This window comes from Pristiophorus japonicus, chromosome 2 (genome assembly GCF_044704955.1).
Source record: "Pristiophorus japonicus isolate sPriJap1 chromosome 2, sPriJap1.hap1, whole genome shotgun sequence".
Lineage (NCBI taxonomy): Eukaryota > Metazoa > Chordata > Chondrichthyes > Pristiophoridae > Pristiophorus > Pristiophorus japonicus.
The window spans coordinates 158,112,801-158,135,690 of NC_091978.1; the positions used below are offsets into that span (position 1 = coordinate 158,112,801).

Consider the following 22,890-nt stretch of genomic DNA (forward strand, 5'->3'; position numbering starts at 1 on the left):
TGCCTCCCCCTTTCTATTTGACCCAGAAATGGAATGATTGTTTTGTTTCTCCTTTGATTTTCATCTGAACAATGCAAACTACTATAATCTTCAAAGAAAGTTCTTGATGTAAAAAAAAAAGCTACTGAACACGAGAAGGAAATGCATTCTCTTGAATTTTCCCTAACCTTTGTGTGTGTATTTACTGGCATTTCAATCATCCCATATGATCTTTTGTTCTTGAAAACAGATACTTAAGGGCAGACATTTTGAATAAACTATTGTAATATGATACCTATAGAGGAACCATTAAAGTTTATCGCAGAGAAGGAGGTTACACGTTAGAGAAGTCCAAAGCTAAGTAATATGGAGTCAGAAACAGATGGTAGAAAGGTAAAAAGCAATAGTGGAAGGCCGAGTAAACAAAGGCAAGAAACAAAAAGAGCCACATTACATCATAATTCTAAAAGGACAAAGGATGTTAAAAAAAACAAGCCTGAAGGCTTTGTGTCTTAATGCAAGGAGTATCCGTAATAAGGTGGATGAATTAACTGTGCAAATAGATGTTAACAGATATGATGTGATTGGGATTACAGAGACGTGACTCCAGGATGATCAGGGCTGGGAACTCAACATCCAGGGGTATTCAACATTCAGGAAAGATAGAATAAAATGAAAAGGAGGTGGGGTAGCATTGCTGGTTAAAGAGGAGATTAATGCAATAGTTAGGAAGGACATTAGCTTGGATGATGTGGAATTTATATGGGTAGAGCTGCAGAACACCAAAGGGCAAAAAACGTGTACAGACCTCCAAACAGTAGCAGTGATGTTGGGGAGGGCATCAAACAGGAAATTAGGGGTGCATGCAATAAAGGTGCAGCAGTTATCATGGGTGACTTTAATATGCATATAGATTGGGCTAACCAAACTGGAAGCAATACGGTGGAGGAGGATTTCCTGGAGTGCATAAGGGATGGTTTTCTAGACCAATTTGTCGAGGAATCAACTAGGGGGGAGGCCATTTTAGACTGGGTGTTGTGTAATGAGAGATGATTAATTAGCAATCTCGTTGTGCGAGGCCCCTTGGGGAAGAGTGACCATAATATGGTGGAATTCAACATTAGGATGGAGAATGAAACAGTTAATTCAGAGACCATGGTCCAGAACTTAAAGAAGGGTAACTTTGAAGGTATGAGGCGTGAATTGGCTAGGATAGATTGGCGAATGATACTGAAGGGATTGACTGTGGATGGGCAATGGCAGACATTTAGAGACTGCATGGATGAACTACAACAATTGTACATCCCTGTCTGGCATAAAAATAAAAAAGGGAAGGTGGCTCAGCCATGGCTATCAAGGGAAATCAGGGATAGTATTAAAGCCAAGGAAGTGGCATACAAATTGGCCAGAAATAGCAGCGAACCCGGGGACTGGGAGAAATTTAGAACTCAGCAGAGGAGGGCAAAGGGTTTGATTAGGGCAGGGAAAATAGAGTACGAGAGGAAGCTTGCAGGGAACATTAAGACGGACTGCAAAAGCTTCTACAGATATGTAAAGAGAAAAAGGTTAGTAAAGACAAACATAGGTCCCCTGCAGTCAAAATCAGGGGAAGTCATAACTGGGAACAAAGAAATGGCAGACCAATTGAACAAGTACTTTCGTTCGGTATTCACTAAGGAGGACACAAACAACCTTCCGGATATAAAAGGGGTCAGAGGGTCTAGTAAGAAGGAGGAACTGAGGGAAATCCTTATTAGTCGGGATATTGTGTTGGGGAAATTGATGGGATTTAAGGCCGATAAATCCCCAGAGCCTGATGGACTGCATCCCAGAGTACTTAAGGAAGTGGCCTTGGAAATAGCAGATGCATTGAAAGTCATTTTCCAACATTCCATAGACTCTGGATCAGTTCCTATGGAGTGGAGGGTAGCCAATGTAACCCCACTTTTTAAAAAAGGAGGGAGAGAGAAAACAGGGAATTATAGACCGGTCAGCCTGACATCGTAGTGGGTAAAATGATGGAATCAATTATTAAGGATGTCATAGCAGCGCATTTGGAAAGAGGTGACATGATAGGTCCAAGTCAGCATGGATTTGTGAAAGGGAAGTCATGCTTGACAAATCGTCTAGAATTTTTTGAGGATGTTTCCAGTAGAGTGGACAAGGGAGAACCAGTTGATGTGTATTTGGACTTTCAGAAGGCCTTCAACAAGGTCCCACACAAGGGATTAATGTGCAAAGTTAAAGCACATGGAATTGAGGGTAGTGTGCTGACGTGGATTGAGAACTGGTTGGCAGACAGGAAGCAAAGAGTATGAGTAAATGGATACTTTTCAGAATGGCAGGCAGTGACTAGTGGGGTACCGCAAGGTTCTGTGCTGGGGCCCCAGCTGTTTACATTGTACATTAATGATTTAGACGAGGGGATTAAATGTAGTATCTCCAAATTTATGGATGACACTAAGTTGGGTGGCAGTGTGAGCTGCGACGAGGATGCTATGAGGCTGCAGAGTGACTTGGATAGGTTAGGTGAGTGGGCAAATGCATGGCAGATGATGTATAATGTGGATAAATGTGAGGTTATCCACCTTGCTGGTAAAAACAGAGACAGACTATTATCTGAATGGTGACAGATTAGGAAAAGGGGAGGTGCAACGAGACTTGGGTGTCATGGTACATCAGTCATTGAAGGTTGGCATGCAGGTACAGCAGGCGGTTAAGAAAGCAAATGGCATGTTGGCCTTCATAGCGAGGGGATTTGAGTACAGGGGCAGGGAGGTGTTACTACAATTGTACAGAGCCTTGGTGAGGCCACACCTGGAGTATTGTATACAGTTTTGGTCTCCTAATCTGAGGAAGGGCATTCTTGCTATTGAGGGAGTGCAGCGAAGGTTCACCAGGCTTGTATTCACTGGAATTCAGAAGAATGAGAGGGGATCTCATTGAAACGTTTAAAATTCTGACGGGTTTAGACAGGTTAGATGCAGGAAGAATGTTCCCAAAGTTGGGGAAGCCCAGAACCAGGGGTCACAGTTTAAGGATAAGGGGTAAGCCATTTAGGACCGAGATGAGGAGAAACTTCTTCACCCAGAGAGTGGTGAACCTGTGGAATTCTCTACCACAAAAAGTTGTTGAGGCCAATTCACTAAATATATTCAAAAAGGAGTTAGATGTAGTCCTTACTACTAGGGGGATCAAGGGGTATGGTGAGAAAGCAGGAATGGGGTACTGAAGTTGCATGTTCAGCCATGAACTCATTGAATGGCGATGCAGGCTCGAATGGCCAAATGGCCCACTGCTGCACCTATTTTCTATGTTTCTAATCCTAATGCCCCGTGTTTTTGCCATAGCCCTGTATCTTCCTCTGCTTCAACTGTTTATCTGCTCTTCCCTTAAAACGTGGAATGATCATTGCCCCTGTTTATAAAACCCATAATGCTGTTGGCCTTAGAAGTGCAAGTGCAGTTAGATAAAGCTCTTTCAAGGAATTATGTATATGTGCCTAATGGTACCTGTTCCTCTTTATTGTTCCATTGAGTGCAATATTTAGCTCTTCTCCTTCAATACCTCTCCTCTATTGTCCAGCTCAGTGGGACTGCAGTTATTTGGTTCCACTCTTACGTAACTGATTGTAGCCAGAGCATCTTGAGTAATTACTCCTCCCCATCCCTTCACTGTCACCTCCACTGTCCCCCCAAGGAACCACCCTTGGCTTTGTCCTCATCTACATGCTGCCTCTTGGTGATAAGATCCACAGACATAGGCAATGTTCCTTCTAATTTTTTGTACTGAGCGGGCCACATACTCTTTTGAGCACGACTTTTTCGTCCGTGGGCAAACTTTACAACTACAACAACAACTTTTACAACAACAACAATTGTTGCACCACCAACAGCATCAACAGCAACCACTTAAAAAACATATATACAGTAATGCCATATTGCCATCCCACTGTCTCAAATCACACGACAATCAGACAAGATTCTATACAAGTTTAACATAAGTTCTTTGCTTTTGAATTCTATTTCTCTAGATATCAGCCCCTGTGCTTTATTTGCATTTTATGGCATTTTTAACCTGCATTGTTACTTTTAATGATTTGTGAATATATACCCCTAGATCCCTTTGCACCTCTACTCCATTTAGGCTCTTATTTTCCAAGGAGTATGTAGCCTCCTTATTCCTCCTACCAAAATGCATCACTTCACACTTATCTATATGGAAATTCATTTGTCATTTACATGGCATTCTGTAAGTTTGTTTGCGGTAAAATTAACTTCACGTTCCTGTATTTTTTCCGGCTTTAAACAATTTTCCGAATTTAAAAAAAATTGTCATATGTTTGTTTCTGACAAAGACAACTTTTGTTGCTCCCAGGTGGTTTGAATACTTCATTCAGCAGACAGATTTTCTAATTGGGTTGGCCTGCAGAAAGTGAGGTGTCTCAACATTTGTAAAAAAAATATAAACCTGACGCCAGAATTCTGATTTCCAAAAGTAGGCTCCAATTTTCTTCACTTTTTATTTTTTAATTAACTTTCATAAGCAACAAGACTAAAACCATAAATCCACCCCTCGTGCAATATTGGATTTATTAAAAAATAGCAAATAAAAGTGAGTTAAAACTTATGTTAATCACTCTTCCTTGTGCTAAAATGCTTCCTTGCTTCATCATAGGCAGTCCCTCGAAATTGAGGAAGAATTGCTTCCACTCTAAAAATGACTCCTTAGGTGGCTGTACAGTCCAATATGAGTACCATAGTCTCCGTCATAGGTGGGACAAACAGTCGTCGAGGGAAGGGGTGGGTGGGACTGGTTTGCCGCACGCTCTTTCCGCTGCCTGCGCTTGATTTCTGCATGCTCTCAACGACGAGACTCGAGGTGCTCAGCGCCCTCCCGGATGCACTTCCTCCACTTAGGGTGGTCTTTGGCCAGGGACTCCCTGGTGTCAGTGGGGATGTTGCACTTTATCAAGGAGGCTTTGAGGGTGTCCTTGTAATGTTTACGCTGCCCTCCTTTGGTGCGTTTGCCGTGAAGGAGTTCAGAGTAGAGTGCCTGCTTTGGGAGTCTCGTGTCTGGCATGCAAACTATGTGACCTGCCCAGCGGAGCTGATCAAGTGTGGTCAATGCTTCAATGCTGCGGATGTTGGCCTGGTCGAGGACGCTAACGTTGGTGCATCTGTCCTCCCGGGGATTTGCAGGATCCTGCGGAGACATCGTTGGTATTTCTCCAGCGACTTCCTTGCTTCACCTGTTGATTGAAAGCTTGATCTTACAAACCTATCTGCAGTATGCTCATTTTATTTTAAAAAGCGGATTCACATACAGTTCAACATTCGCACAAACTCGTTTCTCATTTCTTCTTCTAAAACATCTGACCGCAACAAAGTCCCTTCTTACTCACCTGTTGCAGGTAAAACTCAGTGACTCACTCACCTGTAACAGGTTTAACAAGATGAGGGACACATGGTTATCTGCCGATCTCTCCCACCAATTTATAAAGCTTCGTCCAGCCCCATAGTGGTGAGTGGCTGCACTGAGCTGGCCCTGCTCCGGAAGTGCCCCACTCCGGACTGGCCCTGCTCACTTAAAGATCCGGCTAAGGACTGGGCCCGCAGGGACCACGGAATTTGTGTATAGGCCCCCGGAACCGTGGTCCCAAATGTGGAGGGAGGCGCTGTCCTCGTTACCATGGCAACCGGCTGAGCGCAGCTCCTCTACAGCTTCGGCCTGCAGCACATGGCACTTCTCAAAAGCTGACACAACCAATCCCTCACCCACTTCCTTATCATTTGGCCGCTGCCCCAACTCTATTGTTCCTTTACAATTAGGAACAGCTCTGAGGTTGCAAGACTCGCAAACAACTCTCTGCATTCCGGGCCATTGTGTGTTGGGCCCCTCCTCCACTCCAGCTGTCCAGCAGTCCAGTTCTCTGCGCGGCATTTAATTTTAAGTGCGTGCGAGGTCTGAAACGTGTGCGCAGTAGACAAGGGGTCAGCTTCCACAAAAGCATTGATGACACTTAGCGCTACCTCACAAACAGTGAGAAGGGTAGCCTCAGCGCTGATGTGCTGATGGCAATGTGCTTTTATTAAAAAATGTTCAAAAATTAAACAGCTGCAAAGAACTACAAAAATGGCCGAGTGCCAATGTTTCCTTCACACTGCGCGTGCGCGAACGCTCCAACGCGCATGCGCAGCGTTGCCGGCAGGAAAAAACTAATTTAAATAGTACCCGCCCCCTCCCACTTACAAAATCGGCGCGAGTGTAGGCTCCGCCCCCCTGGGCGCCGCACCAAACAGACAAGGAGCTGCAGAATAGCGCGTTTTTTTTCTGGCGCCGTTTTAGGCGCGAAAAACGGGCGCCCAGCTCGGAGGGGCGCCCGTTTTTTATCGTGTGGAAACTTGGGCCCCTAGTCTTGAATTATGTACATTTTCCTCCAGATAAACATTGGGAAGACTGGATCCATGTCTTCAGCCACCACCGTACACTTGTTGCTGACCCCATCCCTTTCTTTGTCCACTGTCTCAGCTGAACCAGTCTGTTTACAGCCTCAGCATCCTATTTGACTCTGAGCTGAGCTTCCAAATCCATATGCTACTGCCTACCTCCACCTCTGTAACTTTCCCTAACTCTATCCTTGCCTCAGCCCATTTGCTGCTGAAACCCTAAACTATGGCTTTGTCACCTCTAGACTTGACTATTCCAATTGTCTCCTAGCTAGCCTCCCATTCTCCACCCTATGTAAACTTTAGCTTATCCAAAACTCAGTGCAGGATAGGATGCAGGCAACAGTCACGCTCGCATTCGCCCCTGTCCCTGTTGATCTGCATTGGATCTCAGCCCTCCAATGCCTCACTTTGAAAATTCTTATTTTTGTTTTAATCCATTCATGGCCTTGCCCCTCGCCATCTCTGCAATCTCCTCCAGCACAACAAACCCCTTAATCCACCCTAGCTCTTTATCACCACCGTGGCAATTACACCTAGAGCCATCTAAGCCCCATGCTCTGGAACTCTGTCCCTAAACTCTCCTACTTATTCAGTTCCTTTAAGAATCTACCACCAAGTTCATGGTCTACAGGGCTGCCCGCCCTCCCTCATGAACCCGTCCTCCTGTATGGCTCAGAAGCATGGACCATGTACAGTAGACACCTCAAGTCGCTGGAGAAATACCATCAATGATGCCTTCGCAAGATCCTACAAATCCCCTGGGAGGACAGGCGCACCAACATTTGCGTCCTCGACCAGGCTAACATTCCCAGCATTGAAGCACTGACCACACTTGATCAACTCCGCTGGGCAGGCTACGTTATCTGCATGCCAGACATGAGACTCCCAAAGCAAACGCTCTACTCGGAACCCCTTCATGGCAAATGAGCCAAGGATGAACAGAGGAAATGTTATAAGGACACCCTCAAAGCCTCCATGATAAAGTGCGGCATCCCCACAGACACCTGGGAGTCCCAGGCCAAAGATCGCCCTGAGTGGAGAAAGTGCATCCGGGAGGGCGCTGAGCGCCTCGAGTCTCATTGCCGAATGCATGCAGAAAACAAGCGCAGACAGCGGAAGGAACGCGCGGCAAACCTGTCCCACCCTCCTTTACCCTCAATGACTGTCTGTCCCACTTGTGGCAGGGACTGTGGCTCTCGTATTGGACTGTTCAGCCACATAAGGACTCATTCTAAGATTGGAAGTAAGTCTTCCTCGATTCCGAGGGACTGCCTATGATGATCATTAAGAATCTCCTTAAAACCCATCTCTTTGAGCAAGCTTTTGGTCTGCCCTCCTAATACCTACCTTTTTGGGTTGTTATTCATTTCTTTCTTGCAAGTCTGTGAATCATCTTGAAATATTTTTCCATGTTAAAGGCGCTATTTAAATACAAGTTGTTATTTTACAAAGAAATCTAGATAAAGGGCTAATGCCCATAGTACAGGACAGCATCAAGGTTAAAAAGAGTATTTGAAAATACAAAATAAACTAAGAAGTAGTGAATAGGTGATTGCAAGCTTGGGGTTTAAACTTTCAGACTGTAGGAAAAAGGAAAACAGGAAGATAAAGTGTTTCATGAACCAGAACAGATAAGAGAAGTAAACATAGAGGGACATCACGGCAATAGCGATCACAACATAATAAGGTTTAAGATGAAGATTGAGAAGGACATACACAAGGCAAAGACCGAAGTAATAAATAAGAAAAAATCATTTCAAAGGGATGAGAATGGAGTAGGGAAAATAAACTGTAAAAATTTACTGACAAACAAAGAAATAGAACAACATTCTGAAACATTTAAAACGGTGATCAATGGAGTTCAGGAGAAATATACCCACTAAAAAGTCAGAACAAACTAGCCAGTAATGACACATCATGGATGAATTAAAAAAATAAGGGCAAAATTGAAACTAAAGAAAAAAGGCGTACACTAAGTACATAGACAACAAAGGAGAGGATGACAAAGGGAATATGAAAAGCCAAAGAAATTTAGGACGGTAAAGAGAAATTACAAAATGAAATTTTCAAGGAATATAAAAAGAAATAGTGAAGTATTCTACAGACATACGAATAACAAAAGAAACATCAGGATAGGGATAGGGCCAGTAAGAGATACACACGATAAACTTGCAGTTAATGAAAGCGAAATGGCAGAAATATTAAATAATTACGTAGTCTCCCTGGTAAATACTGAGACAAACATGGTGGGCATGACATTAGAAGAAGAGATCAAAGAATATATAAAGACATTGAAGACAGAAGTGGGGGGTGATAATTGATAAACTAATTAAACTTAGAGAGGATAAAACCCCTGGTCTGGATGGATTGCATCCCCGCATACAAAAAGAAGTGAGGGAAAAGATAGCAGAAGCACTATTACACATATATATAAAGATTCATTAGAAAGCAGAATAGTGCCAAAGGACTGGCGGTCAACTAATGTGATTCCTAAATTTAAGCAGTGAGATAGAATAAGTCCATCGAACCATAGACCAATTACCTTAACGTCAGTGGTAGGAAAGTTAATGGAATCCTTACATAAATATTTAATAGAAAAAGATCTAGAAACTGAAAATATAATAAAGAATAGTTCGCATGGATTTCAAATAGGAAGGTCATGATTTCTTTGAAGAAATGTCAGAAAGGTTAGACAAGGGTAATGCGGTACACGTAATATATTTGGATTTTCAAAAGGCTTTTGATAAGATACCACATAGCAGAATCATGACTACGATCAGAACATGTGGAGTCAGGGGACAAGTAGCAGAATGGTTTGCAAGTTGGCTATAAAACAGAAAACAGAGTAGGGGTTAAAGATAGTTATTCAGACTGGCAAAAAGTGGGAAGTGGTGTTCCACACAATTTGGACTTTGGAATTGGTGGGACGTGGTGTTCCACAAGGATCGGTGCTGGGACCACTGTTGCTCACCATTTACATAAACAATTTGGACTCTGGAATCCGAAGTACAACTTCAACATTGGGGAGTATGGTTAATATAGAGGAAGATTGTGATAAAATCCAGGAAGACATTAGTACACTTGCAGAATGAGCCTATAATTAGCAAATTAACTTCAACATGGTAAGTGTGAGGTGGTAAATTTTAGTAGGATTACCTGGCCTCCTTATTCTTCCTAAGTGTCTAACTGGGGTAAAGGAGCAGAGGGATCTGGGGGTACAGATACACACATCACTAAAAGTAGTGACGCGGGTTAATAAGCAAAAAAAAGCAAACATAGCACTGGTATTAATTTCCAGAAGGATAGAGTTGAAAAGTGAAGTTATGTTAAACTTGTATAGAGCATTGGTTAGATAACACTTGGAATACTGTGAACAGTTCTGGTCTCCATATTGTAAAAAGGATATAGAGGCACTTTGGTAGGTGCAAAAAAGATTGCCATGCATGATACCAGAACTGAGGGGTTTTACCAATCGAGAAAGATTGAACTAGCTTGGGCTCTTTTTAAGATTATGAAAGGGGTTCATAGGGTAGACATAGAGAATATGTTTCCACTTTCTGGGGAGACCAGAATTGGAGCCATGAATATAAGAACATAGAATAGAATCATAGAATGGTTATAGCATGGAAGAAGGCCATTCCGCCTGTCGAACCGTGCAGGCTCTCTGCCAGTCCCACTCCCCTGTCCTTTCCCTGCTGCCCTGCAAATTGTTTTCCTTCAGATACTTATCCAACTCCCTTTTGAAAGATAAGATTGAGTCTGCCTCCACCACTCTTTCAGGCAGTGCATTCCAGATCCTAACCACTCGCTGCCTAAAATATTTTTTTCTTATGTCGCCTTTGGTTCTTTTGCCAATCATCTTAAATCTGTGTCCTCTGTTTCTTGACCCTTTTGCCATTGGGAACAGTTTCATCTATCGACTCTGTCTAGACCCCTCATGATTTTGAACACCTCTATCAAATCTCCTCTCATTCTTCTCTGCTCCAAGGAGAACAGCCCCAGCTTTTCAGTCTATCAACACAACTGAAGTTCCTCATTCCTGGAATCATTCTTGTAAATCTTTTCTGCAACTTCTCCAAGGTCTTCACATCTTTCCTAAAGTGTGGTGCACAAAATTGGACACACTACTCCAGTTGGGGCTGAACCAGTATGTTATACAATTTCATCATAATTTTTACACTTTTGAACTCTATACCTCTATTTCTGAAGCCCAGGATACCATAAGCCTTTTTAACTGCCCTACCACCTTCAACAATTTATGTACACATACCCCCAAGTCTCTCTGTTCATGCACCCCCTTCAGGATTGTACTATTTAGTTTATATGTCCTCCCCTCATTCTTCCTACCAAAATGTATCACTTCAAACTTTTCTGCATTAATTTTTTCATCTGCCAAATGTCCGCCCATTTCACCAGCCTGTCTATGTAGTCTTGAGGTCTATCATTCTTCTCACTGTTTACTATACTTCCAAGTTTGTGTCACCTGCAAATTTTGAAATTGTGCTCCGTACACCCACGTCCAAGTCATTCATATATATCAAGAAAAACAGTGGTCCTAGAACCAACCTCTAGGGAACATCACTGTATACCTTTCTCCAGTCTGAAAAACAACTACGTTCACCACTACTATCTGTTTCCTGTCACTTAGCCAATTTCGTATCCATGCTGCCACTGTCCCTTTTATTCCATGGGCTTCAACTTTGCTGGCAAGCCTATTATGTGGCACTTTGTCGAACGCCTTTTGGAAATCCATGTACACTATGTCAACCGTATTACCCTCATCAACCCTCTTGTTATCTCATCAAAAAACTCGATCAAGTTGGTTAAGCACAATTTCCATACTGGCTTTCATCAATTAATCCACACCTATCCAAGTGACTGTTAATTTTGTCCATGATTACTGTTTCCAAAAGATTCCCCAGTCCCAAGGTTAAACTGACTGGCCTGTTGCTGGGTTTATCTTTACACCCTTTTTTGAACAATGGTGTAACATTTGCAATTCTCCAGTCCTCTGGCACCACCCCTGTATCTAAGGGAGGATTGGAATATTATGGCCAATATCTCCACTATTTTCTCCCTCAGTTCTCTTAGCATCCGGATGATTTATCTACTTTTAAGTACAGCCTTTCCTGTTTATCAATTTTTATCCTATCAAGTATCTCCACTACCTCCTCCTTCACTATGTCTATGGTAACACCCTCTTCCTTGGTGAAGGCAGATGCAAAGTACTTGTTTAGTACCTCAGCCATACACTCCGACTCCTAATCGGCCCCACCCCTCCTCTTACTACCCTTTTACTATTTATATGCCTACAGAAGAGTTTTGGATTACCTTTTATGTTGGCTGCCCAATTATATTCTCATACCCTCCCTTTGTCCCTCTTATTTTCTTTTTCACTTCTCCTTTGACCTTTCAATATACAGCCTGATTCTCAGGAGATTTTCTGCTTCATCATATTCTCTATCTCTTTCATCATCCAGGGAGCCCTGACTTTAGTTGCCCTGCCTTTCCCCCGAGTGGGAACGTACCTCAAATGTACCTGAACTATTTCCTCTTCAGCCCATTGTTCCATTACAGTTTTGCCTGCCAATCTTTGATTTCAGTTTACCCGGACCAGATCCGTTCTCATCCCGTTGGCCTTCCCCCAGCTAAACATTTTTACTCTGGATTGCTCCCTGTCTTTTTCCAGAGCTGATCTAAACCTTATGATACTATGATCACTGTTCCCTAAATGTTCACCGACTGACACTTGCTCCCCTTGACCTATCTCATTCCCCAGAACCAATGCTTCCTCCCTCATCAGGCTGGAAACATACTGATCAAGAAAGTTCTCCTGAACACACTTCAGAAATTCTTCCCCTTCTCTGCCCTTTAAACCATTACAATTCCAGTCTATATTAGGATAGTTGAAGTCCCTTGTTATTACTACTCTATAGTTCTTGCATCTTTCTGCAATTTCTCTGCAAATTTATTCCTCCATATCTTTCCCACTATTTGCTGGTCTATAGAATACACCTAGTAGTGTAATGGCACCTCCATTATTTCTTAACTCTAGCAATATGGATTCTGTCCTTGACCTCTCCAGGACATCCTCTCTCTCCGGCACTATAACATTCTCCTTAATCAATACTATCAGAGCACCTCCTAGTTTTCCTTCCGTATCTTTCCTAAACACCTTATAACCAGGAATATTTAATACCCAATCCTGCCCTTTTGTGAGCCAGGTCTCAGTTATCACCACAGCATCATATTCCCATGTAGCTATTTTTGCCTTCAGCTCACTTAACTTGTTTACTACGTTTCGTATGTTCACATACATACACTGTAAACCCATCTTAGACCATCCTATATTCTCTCTTCGTTTGACCCCACCTAGTACATTACTATTCTTACACCCAATCCTTTGAGCGCTTTATTTCCCCTTTCAAATGTTACATCCTGGTGCCCATCCCCCTGCCAAATTAGCTTAACTCCTCCCCAGCAGCACTAGCAAATCTCCCCTCAAGGGAATTGGTTCCGGCCCTGTTGAGGTGCAACTTGTCTGGCCTGTACAGGTCCCACCTCCCCCAGAATTAGTCCCAAAATCCCTCCTGCACCATCTCGCCAGCCACGCATTTGTCTGCGCAATCTTCCTAATTCTATACTCAGTTGCACGTGGCACCGGAAGTAGAGATTACTACCTTTTGAGGTCCTGTATTTTAATCTTTTTCCTAGCTCCCTAAAATCTGCTTATAGGACCTCTACCCTCTTTCTACCTATGTCATTGTTACCGATATGAACCATGACCTCTGGCTGTTCACCGTCCCCGTCAGAATATTCTGCAGTCGCTCAGTGACATCCTTGACCCTGGCTCCAGGGAATCAACATACCATCCTGGAGTCACATCGGTGGCCAAAGACCTTAAACTATTGAATCCCCTACCACTATTGCATTCCCACTCTTCTTCCTCCCCCCCATACAGCTGAGCCACCCGTGGTGTCGCGGACTTGGCTCTGGCTGTACTCCCCAGAGGAACCATCGCCCTCACCAGCACTCAGAACCGAATACTGGTTGGAGAGCGAGATGCATTCGGGGAACTCCTGCTCTACCTGCCTGGTCCTCCTTTTCTGTCTGGTGGTCACCCATTCCCTCTCTGCCTGCACACTCTTTATCTGCGGGGTGACTACGCCTCATGGATGCACTGCAGTGACACCAGCTGCTGTTCAAGTTCCGGAGCCCAAGCTGCTCCAGCTGATGACACTTCCTGCACATGTGGTTGTCCAGGACATGGGAAGCGTCCTGGTGTTCCCACATGGCACGGGATGTGCATTCGATGGGACTGAGCTACCCTGCCATACCTCTACTTAATAGACGATTAACTAGAAGCACTTACCAGCTACTCACCAATCAGCTCCTTCCCTGGTTGTGACGTCGCTTTAACTGTTTTGCAGTTGTTGCTTTTGTTGTTGTTGTGTTCCTTTTAACCCTGCCGCTGGACCCGCTCTCGCTGTGCTCTAGGGCGTCGGGTCATAGAAGCATAGAAAATAGGTGCAGGAGTAGGCCACTCAGCCCTTTGAGCCTGCACCACCATTCAATAAGATCATGGCTGATCATTCACCTCAGTACCCCTTTCCTGCTTTCCCTCCATACCCCTTGATTCCTTTAGCAGTCAAGGCCATATCTAACTCCCTCTTGAATATATCTAATGAAGTGGTATCAACAACTCTCTGCAGCAGAGAATTCCACAGGTTAACAACTCTCTGAGTGAAGAAGTTTCTCCTCATCTCGGTCCGAAATGGCTTACCCCTTATCCTTAGACTGTGACCCCTGGTTCTGGACTTCCCCAACATCAGGAACATTCTTCTGCATCTAACCTGTTCAGTCACGTCAGAATTTTATATGTTTCTATGAGATTCCCTCTCATTTTTCTAAACTTCAGTGAATACAGGCCCAGTCGATCCAGTCTCTCCTCATATGTCAGTCCTGCCATCCTGGGAATCAGTCTGATGAACCTTCCCTGAACTCCCTCAATAGCAAGAACGTCCTTCCTCAGATTAGGAGACCAAAACTGAACACAATATTCCAGGTGAGGCCGCACCAAGGCCCTGTACAACTGCATTAAGACCTCCCTGCTCCTATACTCAAATCCCCTAGCTACGAAGGCCAACATGCCATTTGCCTTCTTCACCACCTGCTGTACCTGCATACCAACTTTCAATGACTGATGTACTATGACACCCAGGTCTCGTTGCACCTCCCCTTTTCCTTATCTGCCGTCATTCAGATAATAATCTGCCTTCATGTTTTTGCCCCCAAAGTGGATAACCTCACATTTATCCACATTATACTGCATCTGCCATGCATTTGCCCATTCTCCTCACAGCTCACACCACCACCCAGCTTAGTGTCATCTGCAAACTTGGAGATATTACACTCAATTCCTTCATCTAAATCATTGATGTATATTGTAAATAGCTGTGGTCCCAGCACTGAGCCCTCCGGCACCCCACTAGTCACTGCCTGCCATTCTGAGAATGTTCCGTTTATCCCTATTCTCTGCTTCCTGTCTGCCAACCAGTTCTCTAGCCACGTCAATACATTACCCCCAATACCATGTGCTTTACTTTTGCACACCAATCTCTTGTGTGGGACCTTGTCAAGGGCTTTTTGAAAGTCCAAATGCAGCACATTCACTGGTTCTCCTTTGTCCACTCTACTAGTTACATCCTCAAAAAATTCAAGAAGATTTGTCAAGCATGATTTCCCCTTTCATAAATCCATGCTGACTTGGACCGATCCTGTCACTGCTTTCCAAATGCGCTGCTATTTCATCTTTAATAATTGATTCCAACATTTTCCCCACTACCGATGTCAGGCTAACTGGTCTATAATTCCCCATTTTCTTTCTTCCTCCTTTTTTAAAAAGTGGTGTTACATTAGCTACCCTCCAGTCCATAGGAACTGATCCAGAGTCGATAGACTGTTGGAAAACGATCACCATTGCATCCACTATTTCGAGGGCCACTTCCTTAAGTACTCTGGGATGCAGACTATCAGGCCCTGGGTATTTATCGGCCTTCAATCCCATCAATTTCCCTAACACAATTTCCTGACTAATAAGGATTTCCTTCAGTTCCTTCTTCTCGCTAGACCCTCAATCCCCTAGTATTTCGGGAAAGTTATATGTGTCTTCCTTAGTGAAGACAGAACCAAAGTATTTGTTCAATTCGTCTGCCATTTCTTTGTTCCCCATTATAAATTCACCTGATTCTGACTGCAAGGGACCTACGTTTGTCTTCACTAATCTTTTTCTCTTCACATATCTATAGAAGCTTTTGCAGTCAGTTTTTATGTTCCCAGCAAGCTTCCTCTCATACTCTATTTTCCCCCTCCTAATTAAACCCTTTGTCCTCCTCTGCTGAATTTTAAATTTCTCCTCGTTCTCAGGTTTTTCTGGCCAATTTATATGCCTCTATCTTGGATTTAACACTATCCCTAATTTCCCTTGTTAGCCAGAGTTGAGCCACCTTCCCCCTTTTATTTTTACTCCAAACCAGGATGTACAATTGTTGAAGTTCATCCATGTGATCTTTAAATGTTTGCCATTGCCTATCCACCGTCAACCCTTTAAGTATCATTCGCCCCCATTTTGTCTCCCTGCATAGGTTCCCATCCCCCTGCCATATTAATTTAACCCCTCCCCAACAGCACTAGCAAACACTCCCCCCAGGACATTGGTTGCAGTCCTGCCCAGGTGTAGACCATCCGGTTTGTACTGGTCCCACCTCCCCCAGAACCGGTTCCAATGTCCCAGGAATTTGAATTCCTCCCTGCTGCACTATTCCTCAAGCCACGTATTCATCTTGGCTATCCTGCCATTCCTACTCTAACTAGCACATAGCACTGGTGGCAATCCTGAGATTACTACCTTTGAGGCCCTACTCTTTAATTTAACTCCTAGCTCCCCAAACTCAGCTTGTAGGACCTCATCCCATTTTTTTACCTGTATCGTTGGTACCTATATGCACCACGACAGACCGCATTGCTCCTTTTACCCCTGCCGCTGGTCACGCTCTCGATGTCCCTCATAAATCTGTTGGGGAATTCAGGGGAAACTTCTTTACCCAAATAGTGGTTAGAATGTGGAACTCACTACCACAAGGAGTAGTTGAGGCGGCTAGCATAGATGCGTTTAAGGGGAAGCTAGATAAACACATGAGGAAGAAAGGAATAGAAGGATATATTGATATGGTCAGATGAAGAAGGGTGGGAGAAGGCTCATGTGGATGGACCTGTTGGGCCAAACGGCCTGTTAATGTGCTGTAAATACTATGTAACCATGTAATAATAGGTATTGAAGGTGAACTTTACAAGTATAAACACATTTAGAAGTTTAACTATATTTTTTGTGTTTTAACAACAGGAGCGGCTTGATTTTGCAATGAAAGAAATAATATTTGATTTACTTTGTGTTGGAAAGCCATCAAAAACATTTGCCATTAATCCAGAGGTAAGTCTTGGATTTGGCTAATTTATCTAATTTTTCTGTGTTAATAGCTGTCAAATCTAGAAAGGAGGCTACATATATCTAGCCGAAATAGAACTTATGGGTGTGTAAGATATCGTGACTACTATTTCTTTGTTTCAATAAATTATACAAACATTTTATGGTATTCCCAATAAAATAATATCCCTCCTGGTGGAAAATGCTTGGGTTTAAGGGATATTTTTGTTTTAACATCATACAATGAAACTTCAAATTTAATGATACTTTTTGTAGTGATAGTTTAAGAACATGCTGCATGTGAAAATTATTTTCTGCATAATCCTATGATAAAGGCATCACAGGGAAGTGCAATATTTTCCAGAAGAACTGATATGTTAGGATCATTCTGAAAAGGGGATGGGGGGACGGTGGGGAACACTCCTTGGAACTTTTACAGAAAGTTTTTTTAAATATAAGCCCCCCGTATATTGTAGAATATGTAAAAAGGAGCGATTCAAAGGATGGAACAAAAATTAAGATAGGCTCTCCTGGTTTCTGAATTTCTCAGTTAGACTATCGCAGGTAAAATTTAGAAATACGGGTACAACGTCTGAAATCCAGCAACCTCGGGACCAAGACTTTGCTGGTTTTCGGATTTTGCCGGATTTCGGACCTCGCTGTTGTCGCTCCTCGCCGCCCGGCCATTCCCGCTTCTCCTCGCCACTCACAGTCCCTCGGCGCTGCGTTTTTTACCGGTTTTTACTGATGACCTCCTCCCTCGCCACCCAATGTCTCCATCCTGGCCGCCTCAAAAATGTCCGGTTTTCGGACAGCCAGATTTGGGACGTTGTACCTGTAGTTACAATTTCTTCTTTGCGACCTAAGCTGGACCCTAAAATATACTTTACTGAAGTGACAGCCTGAATTATGTGCTCAATACTCTGGTGTGGGACTTGAACCCATGACCTCCTAACTCAGAGGTGAGAGAACTACCACTGAACCAAAGCTGATGCATACATTTGTAGCCACTGGACAGAAACTGAGAAATCATCACTCCCAGACATGTGCCTCATTCCTAACTGTTGACAGATCAAAGGGTATGTTAGTGTATTACTCTGGCACGGTCGGAGTCGAGGAGCCCAGCAGCAAGGCAGAGGCCCAGGAGCGGTGCAGCGTATAACAACAGTGGGGTCGGGGCTCAGGGAAGATGCAGCACGGGCCAGCCCACAAAGCGATCTGTGGGCAGTAGGAGTATGTGTGTGTACTAAGTCCATGCAGCAGAGCTTGGTCTCCAGTCATCTTGGTTAACCCTTGCCACCGGACCAAGACCTTGCTCTGTCAAGCCCGTGTGGTGGCTGGTGTGCAATGGCCACCACACGTTAAAAGAATTCCTGCACAGTCATCTTCCACCCTTCAGGATGTAGTTCAGGAATCCCTTTTTGGTGTGGAAGCGGGTCATCCTCGACACGAGGGACTGCCTAATACTATACTACTATACTATCTTAGTGTAGTGGTTATGTTACTGGACTCGTAATCCAGAGGACTGGACGAATAATCCAGAGACTGTGGGCCTGAATTTGCTGTCGGAAACCTCCAAACCGCAATAAAACTATGCACCTACCTGATGGTCCTGGATTCCCGGAGACTCGCGCTCCTGGGCCTCCACGTGTCAGCATGTGTAAAGGCTCACATATCCCAGCGCAGCATGTGGTTCACAAGCATCCCTGGGCCGGCCCAACTAATCAGAACGGGGATTCCCATTATGTTTATGGGGATTCCATTTACGTACAGAATCCCCATAAGCTTAATGGGAATCAATACCAAAAAATACATTTAAAATTAATTAAAATATAATTTAATTAAACATTTTTCATGGGGCCAAAAATAACATTAACTTATTTTACAAGTTTTTGAATGTAAAAGTGATTTTTTTTTAAATTATTTTAATATTTATTTCCACCCTTATGCTGGTAAGAGAAAGCCCTATTCAGGCATTCACTGGGCAAGAGTTCCGCCAGCAAATCTCTATTTCCTGGGGATGCGGAGGATTTGTTAAAAAGACAGATCACAAGTTCCAGGTTTTCGCACGTGTGCAGCGCATGCGTAAACCCGGAACCTGCGAGGCACTTATAGCCGTGTATTCACTGCGTAAGTGGTCATAGGCCCTGGAAAATCCGGGCCTGCAAATTCAGTTCTGACATTGCCATTTGAGAATTTTAATTCAGTTGAAATAAATCTGGAAATTTGAAAAAAATAGTATGAGTAAAAGTGATCATGAAGCTGTTGGTTTTTTGTAAAAATCCAACTGGTTTCTTAATGCCCTTTTAAGGAAGGAACGCTACCATCCTTATTTGGTCTTGGTCTATATGTGACTCCAGACACACACCTCTGACTGCCCGCTTAAGTGACCTGCTCAGTTGTATCAAACTACCACCACATGGACGACAGCAGTTCAAGCAGCTTCTCGGGACAGCTTGGGACGGGCAATAATTGTTACCTTTGCTAGCGACGGCCACATCTCTAGAATGAAAAAAATGATATATATAGATAAAGGAATAGATATGATTTACAATTTCCAGAATCATCCTGGAATGCAAAGATAAACCCCGGCTTCTTTTCTGTACTGCAAATCGTCATCTTAAACCCCTCTCCCCTGTTTCCTCCACCCTCACCTCCAACAACAATAGTGAGGAGCTCATGGTCTTCTTTATCACTAAGATTGAGACTATCTGATCAGCTGTCTCTACCACTTCTCTCTCTTCCCGTAGCCCACCAGGTCAAATATCCTCTAAGCTTCCCCCTGCCCCAGCCCTGAACTCACATCTTTCTCCAGTTTCTCTCCCAATCTCCCTCCTTGACCTCTCCCAACTCATCTTGTCCATGAGATCCATCTCCTGCTCCCTTGACCCTATTCCCACTAAATTGCTGACCACCTAACTTCCCTTTCTGGCTCACAATTTAGCTGATATTTTTAGCGGTCCTCTCTCCTCGGGTAATGGTCCCCTCTCCCTCAAATCTGCTGTCGTCACCTCTCCTAAAAAAGCCAACCCTTAACCCCTCTGTCCTTGCAAACTACCGCCCTTCCCTTTCTCCAATCTCACTTTCCTCTCCAAAGTCCTTGAATGTGTTGTTGCCTCCCAAAGTTCCATCTTTCCTGGAACTCCATGTTTGAATTTCTCCTATCGGGTTTCTGCCCCTGCCACAGTACTGAAAGGCTTTTTTTCAAAGTCATAAATGACATTCTACGTGACTTTAACACAGGTAAACAATGCCTCCTAGCCCTTCTCGACCTGTGTGCAGCCTTTGACACGGTTCACTGCACCACCCTCCTCCACCAGCTCCCCACCGTCGTCCAGCTGGGTGGGACCACACTCACCTGATTCCATTCTTATCTATCGAATCACAGCCAGAGAATCACCTGCAATGGCTTCTCTCCCAACTCCCTCACTGCTACCTCTGGTGTCCCCCAAGGATCTATCCTTGGCAACCTCCTTTCTCATCTACATGCTGCCCCTTGGCAACATTATCCCAAAACACCAGTTTCCACATGTAGGCTGATGACACACAGCTCTACCTCACCACCAGCTCTCTTGACCCCTCACTGTCTAAATCGTCAGACTGCTTGACTGACATCCAGTACTGGATGAGCAGAAATTTCCTCCAATTAAATATTGGGAAGACCTAAGCCATTATTTTCGGTCCCCGCACAAACTCCGTTCTCTAGCCACTGACTCCATCTCTCTCCCTAGCAACTGTCTGAGGCTGAACCAGACTGTTCGCAACTTTGGTGTCATATTTGACCCTGAGATGAGCTTCCGTCCACATAACCACACCATCACTAAGACTCCCTATTTTCACCTCTATCATCGCCTTACTCCGCCCCGCCTCAGCTCATCTGTTGCTGAATCCCTCATCGATGCCTTTGTTACCTCTAGACTTGATTATTCCAATGCACTCCTGGTCGGCCTCTCACGTTCTACTCTCTAAACCTGAAGTCATCCAAAACTCTGCTGCCTGTGTCGTAACTCGCACGAAGTCCCATTCACCCATCACCCCTGTGCTCGCCGACCTACATTGATTCCCGGTTAAGTAACGCCTCAATTTTAAAATTCTTCTCCTTGTTTTCAAAACCCTCCATGGTTTCACCCCTCCCGAACTATAATCTCTTCTAGTACCACAACCCTCAGCTATCTGCACTCTTCCAATTCTGGCCCCTTGAGCACCTCCAATTTTAATCGCTCAACCATTGGTGGCCATGCTTTCAGCTGCCTGGGCCCTAAGCTCTGAAATTCCCTCCCTAAACCTCTCCACACCTCTTCCTCTCTTTCCTCCTTTCGCTCCTTGAAACCTACCTTTTTGACCAAATTTTTGGTCATCTGCCCTAATATCTCCTTATGTGGCTCAGTATTAAATTTTGTTTGATAACACTCCTTGTGGCGTTTTACTACATTAAAAGGGCTATATAAATACAAGTTGTTGTTGTTGTTATGAAAGTTAGATGATGCATACAGTACTATTTTAAGCAGTGTTTTTGATCATTGGATGATTGAAGGTACAATTGGAATTCTAATGTTTGTTGAGTAGGAGTTGATCGCGTTTAGATTTCGTACAACTGAAAGAATTCACTAATATATTTCTGTTACAGAGAATGAACATAGGCTTGAGAGCATTTCTAGTAATTGCAGATAGTTTACAGCAGAAAGATGGGGAACCTCCAATGCCAACAACAGGAGTTGTTCTTCCATCAGGTAGTACATTGCGAGTAAAGAAAATCTTCCTGAACAAAACCCTCACAGATGAAGAAGCTAAAGTGATAGGTTGGTTTTGTAGACTTAAAAATTACTTTTGTATATGTTAGTCTTTTTATACACCCTTCTTGTTACATTATATTTAAATTGCAAATATTGTTAAATCATTTTTTTTGAAGAATAAATGTTTGTATTTTTACCTGAGATATTCTCCTCTGATTCAACATTGCACACCATTGCCATAAGTGAGCTCTAGTTCTCTCTAAATCAGTGCCCCCCTTATAGTTCCCAATGCCTAAATAGTGAGTCGGAGGTTATCACCATAATTGGCTTGTTAGATATATTAAGTGTTCCCATATAATCTTGTTGATATTAGAAAGCAGTAGAATGAATGCTCCATCAAATTATGGCTCAAAATACCAATGGCTTTATTAAACAATGATTAGATAGTAACCAGTGGCAAAGACAAATAGTGGGGTCCAGTTTCCGCTAGTTATATCAGCGCATCCTGGGCAGAATCGTCTGAATCAGCGCAAGAGATTGTGGAATTTAAAACGTGATTTATGCCCCAAACCACTTACGCTCATGCTTTCCGTGACCTTTTACGCTGGGACAAAAATCACTTCGTCTGATGCAGATCCCTCCCACAAAACTGGGCACGTCCCCAGGTCAAAATAGTGGGGATATGAATTTCCGTCAGTTGCGCCCGTTCGGGAGCGGTCGTTAAATTGCACTTATTTTTCCTGGCACTACTATTCAAACTTGTGCATTAATAAATTAAAATGTATTTCAATCAATCAGATCAGTGCTCTTCACTATAAAGGCAGGGGCATGTGGCAGTAAAAAGTTTGCAGAGAGAGAAAGGTGTTCTTACCTTTTGATCTTCAGCCTCACTCTGAAGGAAAAACATTTTCAGTGGCTTTTACAGGACCCTTCCCAGATACTGGAATTGGCTCTGTTCCCAGTCACTAATTGACTGCTCGTTTACACTGCTCTGTTGCGCTGATTCATGGGAAATTTTATGTTTGGGATTAAGCAAATGAGTTTGGGCGGAAACTTGAAGCGGAAGTTCAAATCAGAAAAACGGTGCAATTTCAAGCACATTTTGGTCGCAATTTCCCAATTGTGCCAAAGCGGAAACTCGACCACAGTAAACTTACTATAATTACAGACTATACATTCCTCTTCAGAATGTAGAAAAATAATGAATAGTCACTTCTCCTGCACTAATAATCAATGGAAAACT

At 43.5% G+C, this 22,890-nt stretch overlaps 1 protein-coding gene across 8 annotated transcripts in view; it reads left to right on the forward strand.

The window, feature by feature from the left end:
* Positions 1-22,890, forward strand: part of fryl (furry homolog, like) — a 693,453-nt gene that overhangs the window by 396,009 nt on the left and 274,554 nt on the right. For all 8 annotated transcript variants that reach the window (XM_070870121.1, XM_070870109.1, XM_070870094.1 and 5 more), the window contains 2 exons: positions 16,834-16,920; positions 21,542-21,713. In XM_070870121.1, coding sequence (XP_070726222.1) covers positions 16,834-16,920; positions 21,542-21,713 — 259 coding nt within the window. The remainder of the gene's footprint in view (positions 1-16,833; positions 16,921-21,541; positions 21,714-22,890) is intronic.